This window comes from Spea bombifrons, chromosome 7 (assembly GCF_027358695.1).
Source record: "Spea bombifrons isolate aSpeBom1 chromosome 7, aSpeBom1.2.pri, whole genome shotgun sequence".
Taxonomy (NCBI): Eukaryota; Metazoa; Chordata; class Amphibia; order Anura; family Pelobatidae; genus Spea; species Spea bombifrons.
In genome coordinates, this window is record NC_071093.1 from 12,330,834 (window position 1) to 12,342,557 (window position 11,724).

The following is an 11,724-nucleotide window of genomic DNA, read 5'->3' on the forward strand; positions in this document are numbered from 1 at the left end:
CTGCTAGATTTTCTCTTTTTCCACAAAATAACAAAGAACGTCAAAAACAGACATTTATAAAAAAAATACTGACTCTAATAAAAGAAGCCCATCTCCCTTTGGGAGAAGTGAAACCTGGGAAGTTTTCTGATCTAAACAGGCAGATTATATTTCCTCCGGCTCTGGGTGTTTGCTGTATGTCAGCAGCCTCAGCATTTCCTTTCCTGTGATTTAAAGGCAGCCTCAAACTTTCACTCACCCTTCCCAAGCTGAATGGCCACAAGGCAGAAGAGGAAATATTAAGGAGCCTGGGTAAAGATAAGGAAAACAAAGGCTGCAGACTCTTAAAATAAATAAATGCATATGACATCGAGGCTGAAATGGTTTAGAAAGTTCTACGCTGGAAATCTCTGATACACACAAAAGATAATCGCAATAAGAAGTGTGATCAAATGGAACTATGTGGATCACGCACAATGAGGAATATCTGCGCAAAATAGTAAAAATGTAGCAATCAGCACGAACATTGAATGGGCTCGACATTGGAGGGGCACGATATTGGATACCCCATATAACTTTTTCCAGTCTCAAAAGTCTTCCACAGCATGTAGGTTAACCCCTGGAGACACATTTACAGTGTTACTTTATTGGATTTCATTGTGATGCCTGAATAGGGAGAGTCACCCAAAATATTTCATAAATGGCAGCTCCCAGGCCTCCAAAAAAAAGAAAGTTTATGTAAACAAAATAAATAAAACACACATTTTGTTCAATACCAAATTATATCTCTGTATGTGGCAACATATTTAATGTTCAATGATAAAGGTTTTTTCATGCAACTTCCCCTTTAAGTTAACGCTTCAGGATGAGGTAGCCAACATGCAGCTCTCCAGCTGTTAATGAACTACAAATCCCATGATTCCTGGTCGGCCTCAAACTAAAGCTGTTGGAGGTGGTTGAGGTGTAATAGTTTTTTTATTTTAATGGTAATATGACTCTACAAACCTTGCATCAGAATCATCTTTTAACATTGCCTTCCCCGTCTCTTGAAGTGCTTCTTAAACCGCGGGACTCAGGAGGACAAAGATCATATTCTAGGGTAAGTATGCAGTTCAGGCCTTAGCTGTGGAGCAATCACCATGGAAACCACAGGAAGGTCTACTTTGTTCCATTTGATCACAGATGACTTGCTCCACTGCAGTCACCCACTAGTTGACTGGGGCCAACTGATGTTTTTGGAAACTCAAATTTGGGTTAACTATTCCGAACTATGTGAACTCATATTTCTAAGGTGCAAACACCAGGGAGCTGTCTGTACTGATTAATAATAAATGCCAGTGTGTACATGACGTGTTCTTCCAATGCGGGGTCAAGAACACGTCTCCAAAAACCAAGCTACAGAATAAAATAGACTTTTTGTAATAAACATCTCTTATTTCACATCCATTTGTCATAAAACAGATTTTAATCAGCAGACTTGATTGGAAATCTGCATTATTATAATTCCAGCGCAAAGCATTTAGATAAAGTAAATATGTAATATAGCTCATTGCATATTCTCAATGAATGCGATGAGCTATTTGTCATACAGAGAAGAAGCCGACCATCCCTGTACAGTTCCAGCATGATAAATACTACGTGGCTAAGAAAGGTTTACTCATGCGTGTTCTCTCGGGGAGGAATAGGAACTCATCAAGCTCAGCAATATGCATTTCTCATCACAGTCCTGCGCTGGGGGGCATATTTACATATAAATTTATATGTTTTGGAAATGATATGTCTGTATGTATGTATGTATATATATACACACAGACACACCTATATACATCTCACATGTTAAAAGGTTGAGCGTCTTCTGCATTATTGGATTTATTTATTTACGCTCCTTTGATATTTACAAAGAGAATAATCTATGGATACAAAAAATCCCACCGGTGGCTACACGATGTGTTGATTCTCATCACCGCTCCAGGGTCATTTCAACAACAATCAACAAAACCAAGAAAACAACAACAAGAAGTAACTTTCTAATCGCAACAAAACACATGGATCACAACGCACTTAACCCCGACAACACCACAGCCAGGAGAGATCTGAGAAGAAATGTCCGTATTTTAGCATCCTTTTTAACAATTCCCACAGAGCGTGGCAGAGCATAAAGATTATATTATTTGGCAGCACTTCTCTGGATTTATTTTCATTCATACGCTAAACACATTCCTGTGATGTAAAATCACAGTTGTGCTCCACATGATGTAAACAAATGTACAAACAAAATATTGAAGGGGGGGGAAAAAGCCCAAGATGTGGTTATGGCTGCAGATCCCACCGATACAGAAGAGATTGTGGGTCTGAGGAGCACACGCCCAGACACCAAACAATGGCTCAGGACCAGATGCCTGAGCAAGAAATAATAAGCAAGTATGTGAGGGAAGCACATCACAAAATACCGTGCAAAACGGACACACAATACACTCACCGAATACGGTAAGAGCCATCGCGGTGTCCTCGGCTCACGGCTTCACTGCATCGACTCTCTTAAGTTTGGGTGAAAAGCACTGCAAAGATAAAAGTTAAAGCGGAAGATCAGCAGCTAATAAATCATCCCCAGGTGACAGGTCCGCTACTAGCGGTGAGATGTCAACGGGGAGCTGTCCTAGAGGTATTACAGAAAAGGAGGCGGGGGCAGGGCTGCTGCATATAGCAGCGACAATCCGTATGAAGAGGAGAAAAGGGCAGGAGGAGAAGGGCTGAGGAACTGCCGGGGAGGACTCACTGGCTGATTGAATGGGACTGGATCGCAGTCACGCCGCATCCTTCTGGCTCCTGGCCGCCATCTTGCTTCTCCCACATGACCAGCTTCACCTCCTCAGACTGAGGCGACGGTCTGACTGGCGGCTGCCTACGTTGCCTTGGCAACAGGAAATCCTTGCAGCCTCCTGTTGTCCGCCTTCCTCGCCCTTTCGCACCCACTGTTGTCCGCTCATCTTCAGACGCGGCTCCGCTGTCACGGCTCATTCTAAATGTTATATTTCTGCCATGTTTAGTGGAAAAAAACAACCCGAAAGCCCGCTAGTACGTTATGTGTACGGTTCACATGAGGACAATAACCTGGAATCCCATAGAATGAGAAGTCCGCCAAATGTGATAGTCCTCTAATAAAGGATTTAATCCGTTATAATGTCTTTTATTAGTCATCAGGACTCTTGCTATTGCAGAATTCAACAAGAATATTATTGTCCAACTGGAGGTCCAACCCTCCCCCCCCATCCATTGAATAAATAAATTATTATAAATTATGTTCTGTAACCGTAAGGTAAATACTCTAAAAAGCCCGGTTATGGCGGGAGTCATTTGCTTTGTTACAAAGGGCCAGATCTACATTCTACATTACACAGATATACATTACAAGTACTTGAGTTTGTTCATATGTTCACCATTTTGGATTTTATTGCATAGTTATATTGGTGGTTTTATATGTTTTTATGTATCTATTTTGTTAATATTAAAGAGATATTTATGTATTCTTTGCGGATGTGGAATTTGGTTATTATTGTCTTGTTTTGCTTTTAGTTATAGGAGTCACAAAGTAACTTGGCATGCGTTCTTCTTTACAGGGGGTGTCAGGGACCGTAAACTGTCTGTAACAAATTTAGTGTCAAACTCAATTTATTTCATTACTTTTTGGTGTCGTCTAAGCAAAATTTCTCATGAATATATTTTATAAAATATATATATTATCTCTTGAAGCATGAGAGTCTCAACTGCATCTTTCAAAACCGTTCCGAAATGTCCAGCCGCATTTAGATTGAGTGGAGTTCCAGGCCATTCCAATTTTGGGGGGAAAAGTAAATTTGCCTTGAAACTAGGAGCCTTGTTGTGAAGAAAACACTTGCCATCTGAACTGTGCTGTTAGGGTCACTCGGAAACAGAAAAATGTTAGGTTCCGGAAAGATCTTCCCTAAGCCACAGACCCCTAGCAAATGGTTATTTTCCACCCTGTACATTGCCTTTTCTTTACCCCAAGCATTATTATGTGTATATTAAGCCATCTGGGTGCCAGTACTGAGGTTACTCTTCATGTGAAGCAGATGCAAAAAGTACATATATTTGCCAGGCCGTATTAGATCTTTCCACTGGAATGTCAATTATTGCCCTGCCTTGAACTCTTTTAGTGCCAGGGGTTTTTCCAACATATTGCAAAATGCCACCCTTCTTGCTCTCAAAGGGGAACTGGAACGCAGGATACTGCCCAAAAACCAGAACAAAATGTTCACTGAGCAAAATAAAAGACGTGCCCACCAAAAACAGGGATATCCTGTACAGAACGGGACAGAGAGTTATATTAGTTCTATGAATTCCAGAATGAAAACAATGTTGCATACAGACATCTCTTCAAGTTAGTAATTAAAGGAAAACCCCAGTAGAGCGCATATTGGCAAAGCAGTCCCTCTAGTAGACTAGAACAGGGCGGTCATCTGAGGCCCATTACCATGTTTACTAGTCTTTTTAATATATATAGCTTGGATGAGCAAAGAGAGAGAGAGGAGATGTGATAAAAGCATTTAAATACATAAAGGTATTTAACAAAATAGGAGGAAAAATGTTAGAACAAGAAGTTATTTACTAAAACTTGAGAGTCAGAGGCTCTAGGTATATAAGCACACCTGGGAACTTTCTGGCTCCGGCTACCCGAAGCCCCCTTTTTGGAGTTTCCCTGTAGCAGCGCTTCACCCAAATTCTGTGGGCGAATTTAAAAAGTCTCCAATCAGAAGTGGTTGAGGCCAATAATGTGACAGAATTTAAATCTGCATGAGATAGTTGCCCCATGATTGACAGGTTGTGTTATTGTCCCTGGCACCCCCAATATAAATGCATATTAAAGTGAGTAAATTAATAATCATTCTTCAAAAAAGAAAAAAAAATACACACCTGACTCAGTGCTGTGCTACCCTCCCCTCCAAAGCCTGACTATTCTTGGCACTGATCAATGGAAGGACTTTCCACGCATGCACACGGATGACCTATGTCTGCACCGCCGTAAAAGGGAAAAGTCAAGCAGTAAGAGCCACGATTCTCCTTTTCTCAATTCTCTATTTTACTAAACCAGACACATTTACTCCCTAACACGTTTCGTGTAAAGTGCACGGCTGTCATTGGAGCTGCAGTAATACCATTTTTTGTTTCTAGCTGATACATTACTGCCCTGGTAATCAATGAGACATTGTCTTGATCTTACTAAAAATTGGCAAGATTCCTTGGAGGAAGGGAGGTTACCATGTCTTGTGAAATTACTTTGGGAGCCATCTGGTAACCAATGCCAAAAATATGCTCGAGGTCAACAAAGATTATCAAAACATCTATTCATGCTGTTTTTTTGAAACATACTGCCTAAATATCCATGCAATGAATACAATGTTGGGTGGGGGCATATAAGATTACAGACATGTTTGTTAATGCATGACAGTTGGGCTACTATCTATACTAGACCCAAGCTATTGAATAAGTAATACGAGAATTGTGTACACAAATGCAAATGATTATCGCGGTTTCCTTATGAGTCCATGCGATAGAAGTAATGGATTGTGACACACTTGATGTTTTTGATTTTGCATAAAATGTTTAGTGCTTGAAAGGGGCATTTTATACCAGCTATGCTAAAAAGTGATGAAATAATTCTAAAGTAATTTTATTGTCCTATCACCGTAGCAACCAATAGAATGTGCTGACTGAATAGACAATTCCACTAATAACTATCGTGGTAAGACCACCTTTAAAATATTGCACCATATTTTTAATATATATATATATATATATATATATAAAGAGCCATGTCCCCATGTTTTATCCGTTGATCATGCTTGGTTCATGTTAATTCTTTTATACATAACCCAAACAGCAAGCTTTTTAAAAAACACATGAGTAACAGAGAAATTCTGGTATTTATACATCTCCAACAATAAATCATTTTAACACTCCCCATTCCTCCACTTCCAAGTTGTCCTTTATTTCAAATAATTATTTTGTGAATTAAATGTTAGCCTTGTTAATTTCTTGGATTACAGACAGGGCCAGACTGGCGTTCACAAGGTAACCCTTGCACATTAAGGCATATGGCCACCTGATGATGTAAGTAGAACTGACGGCCGCACGCTAATGGTTTTGTGCTCACATAGCATGCAGCTGGGCATATGCGCTGGCCGCATGCTGCAGCACAAAATCTTCTGCTGGGGTGGCAGATCGGGTGAGTATGTGGCAGCCATGGCCAGCGGCCTACCACACGTTTGCCCAGTGTCCCAGATGGCCAGTCCGGGCCTGATTACAGACCACCACATTTCCAAAATTTACTTCATCATAGTGACAGCTAATTGTTTCTCTATGTCCCCTTTTCTTTTGTCTCTTCACAGTATTTTCTCTTTTTTTCTTAAAAGGAAGACCCCAGCCATTATACGCACTTTAATGTCTTCGCTTTTGTCCCCTAGGAAATACATGGGGAGTCATCAGAATGCATGTGCAGTATTCCTCTGTCCCAGTCTCCTAGACCTACAAGAAGCGTAGTACATTAAACACATCTCCTGCTTCTGCTTGGCATTGCACATGAACACTATACTCACCACCATCCATTCCCCCCTGGCCACCCTTTATACATACAAGCACACTAACACTCACTCACACACCCACATATATAAACTTACCGTCTTCAGCCCCACTCACACATGGTGCAAATCACTGTGCTACTACTTAAAGTTCACATAATGTTGCATTACATGACTCCACTGAGCTCCTCTCTCTCAGAGGTGGCTGGCCCAATTTGGACTGACCCTGTTTGAAGAGTTTAGGCCCCCAGGCCAGCCAATACTTAATTTACTCTAAATTTACTGTATATTTCACTATATTCTTATGGCTATCCCTATGAACGTGGAGAAAGCATGTTCACGGCTGTGACATGGGTCTTAGCTTGCATCAGAAAAATGTGAGGCAGTTGGCTTCACTTGAGTAATTTTAAAGCTGCATCTGTTCATGGCACAGTTAACTTTAAAGGGATTTTGTAGAATGAACTGTGTCTAATTGATTACGCCTTATTGTTGAGTTGGAGCTTTGGGAGCTGTTTGTTATGTTAACTACGTGCTTCTATTCCACATAATGTACCAGTTACTGTCACCAACATCTGTGAAGACAACTGGACAGAACAACTCTTTGCAGACCAGGCTGCAGGGCTTATTTCAATTTTATACATATACGCATTCTTATAGAGTGCTGAATTTTTAGTTTTATTTGTCATAAGCATATTTTTATTTTTAATTCACTGCAAATTATCATATAGTAAAGCACATTTTCGTGAGTGTAAAATAGCCGCAATCATGCTTTATTCAAGAAGAAGACATGTCATCCTCTACTATTCTCCATCTACACCTCTTCCATCGGACGACTGATATCTTCCTTTGGCTTCCAGTATTACCTATATGGAGACAACATGCTAATCTATATCTCCTCTTTCAACCTATTACCCTCTTTTCCAACTCACCTTTACAGACTGTCTTTCTGGAATTGGACCATGGATGGTGTCGCACTGCCTGAAGCTCAACATCTCCAAGACTGAGTTTATGGTAATCCTGCCTTCCTTTCTGTCCTAACTCTTGACAACTCCACTATCCAACCAACAGACCAAGTTTGATGCCTTGGTGTCACACCTGACTATGCTCTCTCCTTCATCTCTCACATCAAGTCCCTCACCAAATTCTCCCAAATCCACCCATTGCTCACTCAAGAAATGACTAAAATCCACACCCTTGTGATATCCTGCCTGGATTATTGAAACTCCCTACTAACTGGTCTCCCATCTCCCACATTTCACGATTCTAATCCTCCACGCTGCAGATGGATTAATCTTTCTCTGTCACCGCTCCTCATCAGCTGCTCTTTTGTGCCAATCGCTCCACCGGCTCGCTATACCCTTCAGTATCAAACTCAAACTCCTGACACACAAAGTCCTTAAAAACTCTGCACCCCCTATATCTCCCCGTCTATTCATTTACACCCCTAACCACCCTCTTCATTCCTCTCATGACTTGCGCCTCTCTGTCATTACCTCTTCTGACTCCCGTATTCATGATTTCACCTGCGTTGCACCCCCTCTGTGGATTTCCCTTCCGGTTCCGTCAGACTTTCTCCCTCGACATTACTTTTAAAAGCTTTATGAAAACCCACCTTCCTAATCAAGCCATTGGAATAATCTGAAACTCTGTTAGAAAACATTCTCTGTAAACCCTAGAGATGGTTGTGCGTGAAAATGCCAGTAGATCAGCAGCTTCTAAAACACTCAGACCAGCCCATCTGGCACCAACAACCATGCCACGTTCAAAGTCATTTAAATCCACTTCTGCCTTCCCCATTCTGATGCTCGGTTTCAACTTCAGCAAGTTGTCTTGACCACGTCTACATGCCTAAATGCATTGAGTTGCTGCCATGTGATTGGCTGATTAGCTATTTGTGTTAACAAGCAATTGAACAGCTGTACCTAATAAAGTGGCCAGTGAGTGTATATATATATATATATATATATATATATATATATATATACCACATCCAGTCTAATCAGGGACAGCTAAATATTTCCCGTTGTTGTTTTAGAGGAATATGCCAGTAGCTAACTTGTCTGAAATATCATCTTAATCACTATAATCCAGCAACTGGTTACATTGAAAGGCAATAATTATTGTACGTATGAGGTTAAAGATGTAATTGACAGACAATTGTTGCAAAAATGGTAGTTTAGATCTTATGTTTGAAGTGTATGTACCTCTGGTGTTTTAGCACTAGATGGCACATGTGGACACTTTTTAACAAAAATGTGCATTAGGTTTATTCTGTATGCTACCTCAAATCGGCTACTCATAGCAAGGATCTCTGGTCTTCGCAGGTATTTTCACCAGACCTTGAGGTAGGCGAAAGCATCCTAGAAAAATGGTGGAAAGAAGTGCAGCAAATAAGGTGTAAATCATAAGCTGAAGGCACTGACTCAGTATTTTGGATCAGTACATTATGAGGTCAGCGGGTGGTAAAGGCAAATTTGTTTGATGTATTATCAGAGTGTCTTCAAGTAACCTGGTGAGTTACACAATTATTGTGCAAGACTTACAGGCGCTGTAGATCAACAACCATCCGAGAACAGTTATTTACCCGTCCTCTACACACCTATGCATTTTAGGCAAAACTCACTTCTAGCCTCTCAAAGGAATTTATGTGACATCATCTAAATATCACTCGCAATGACATCTGATTTGAAATGATATCATGCTGAAAATCAAAATAAGGAAATTACCTGATGTGACAACACCAATGTTATACCTCAAGCTGTCAAAGAAAAAGAAAAATTGTGTTTAAGAGGGGGAACAAAAGAATAAACTAACCGTTGAACTGCAACTTTTTTTCATGGATTTTGCATAATGTTTTCCTATCTCTTTGCCTTACTATAAAATGATGGATCATCATGGGCGGGAAGTGCTTTTATTAAGATTTCACTAAAATTTTCTGTAAATAAGATAAGCATTTACAGAACAAATAAAAAACACACAAATCAAGAATGGGAGATCCGGCCAATGTATTGTCCCATTTCTAACGACAGGAAAACATCTTGTTTTATTGAATCACTAACCGTCCCTGCTATTTCCTCTGGGATGTACCGATATTTCCTTATACCCTGTTGCTATAACCTAACAAAATCTTGACAAACAAAATTAGCATTCATATCAGGAGCATCAACGGTATGTAACATTATGCTTAGAATTCACTTACCCGGGAGCTCTGCCTTATTAGTGTTGTTTCTGTAAGATTCCATTGAATATTAAATGCATTCCTCTGAGATGCTGAATGCAATTTAGTGAATAAATATGTTATTTTTTTAAAATCCAATTAACTGCAAAGACTGGATGAAGCTTTATATTTGTACGTCATGTGTAAATGGTAATTCTGGTGCACACCTTCAAATTAACCGCTGTTTAGATCCCACAGCATAATATATTTTTATTTATTTACAATATTTCACTTTTAAATTTAAATCCATCAATACATAAATAATAAAGAACAAATGCACGCTAAAAACCTAAAAAGGTTTATTGTTGGTAAATAGCCATTAATGGCCCCAGCTTCAATATCTGTCAATCTGCCAGTAAAGTAATAGATGGTGGCTAACACTGCCAATGCTTGAAAAAAGAAGCAATATAGTATGATGTTCTATTGGGTGGCATCCAACGCATAGTTCAGCTATACATACGATGAAATACAGCAGACTTAATATGCTTCTCGGGTACTCACTACTTCAATGTTATGCATATATTATCATGCATAAACAAATCTAACAAATTATATAATACTCACAGGACATACTAAAATGCATATGCAATAGCACATTCATTAAAAGCTGTATATTGCATTTATACAGTGTATTTGGTACTTTCTCTATACAGTGTAACACTTTACAGCATAGGGTATGTAGAATAGGTTATGTAGAATAGTAAAAGTAAGAGTTCTCCAACATTAAAGTTTCTGTTCCACCTATTCTTTTAGAATTTAATGCTTTTAAAACTAGATCCATAATTAGTCTAATAAGCTTTACCTTTCTACTCAAATAATATCTTAAGTTGAATTTATTCCCTACTCCAGCACAAGCTATAATAGCGTAATTTTATATGTAGAATAGCCTTAAATCCCTTAAGTAAAATCTTAAGCACAATTAAGGAAGGGCTGAGAGTCAAAATATATTTTAATTAATATGTTACTACTGAAATCTTATATTTAAACTTTTAACAGCATCCTGAGCTCCCCCTCCATAGCCTCTATCCTTACTGTTCTACACAGGCATATGATCCCATCATATATCCCCTCTAAAGGACACATGTTAGAGCATGCTATCTGTCTGATCTTGACCGACTGGGGAGATCAGAAGCCTCCTTTCTAGCCGGCCCATTGGGCAGCTGCGCACCAGGGATCTACTTGCAGCTGAGTCTGGCTAGGCCACAATACATATCTGACACTATCCCTAGTAGTGTTGAATCTTTAATTTTCTGCATTGGTTTTATGTACGTAAATCTTCACCAGTAACAGTAAAATGACATCATCTAAGGTTTGCTTACCATGCTACAGAGCTTAAAGGGACACTCTTATACTCTTTAATCAGGGAAGCAGTAAGGCATGGGACCCACGGACGTTAAGTGACCCTGTGGTAGTAGGTCAGGAGCAGCAAGGCTGCAGTGAAGACAAGACTGCAAAGTAAGATGGAGTTGGTGGGAGAAATGTGTGAGCTGCATATACAATGTGAGACAGTGTGTGTATGTGTAAGCGTATGATGTTATAGTTAGTGTGTGTGTATGTATCTATGTGGGGGGCTGTTGGTGTATGGTGTTAGTCCATTGTAAAGATTCTATGTAGTGACTCACCAAATGTGTTAACCAATTGGCTACCTATCCTCATGGAACCACTAGTACCTGGCATTTAAGCAGTAATATAAGTTTCACCTTTAAGTTATTATTATATTTATTATTATTATCAGTCTAATGAAACCACCACATATGTGCATGCAGAAAGTGTTCCTACCAACACTTTTTACCAAGGTAAGTATTTTATTTACTTATTTTTTTTTTACAAATAAAGAATGCATATTAAAGTGCTTACAAAGTAATGTCATATACATTCTTCATTGGTGGGGCTGCATGGGGGATTGCACTGACCCTTTAATATCTTTTCTTA

General features: G+C 39.4%; 1 protein-coding gene across 1 annotated transcript in view; it reads right to left on the reverse strand.

Moving 5' to 3' along the window:
- CHN1 (chimerin 1) overlaps positions 1–2,844 on the reverse strand; it is a 38,800-nt gene extending 35,956 nt beyond the window's left edge. Inside the window, exons 1-2 of the mRNA XM_053470923.1 lie at positions 2,756–2,844; positions 2,459–2,537 (exon numbers count right to left, since the gene is read on the reverse strand). Of these exons, the coding sequence (XP_053326898.1) occupies positions 2,459–2,477 (19 nt within the window). The 5' untranslated portion in view covers positions 2,478–2,537; positions 2,756–2,844. The remainder of the gene's footprint in view (positions 1–2,458; positions 2,538–2,755) is intronic.
- Between the last annotated feature and the right edge of the window lie 8,880 nt (positions 2,845–11,724).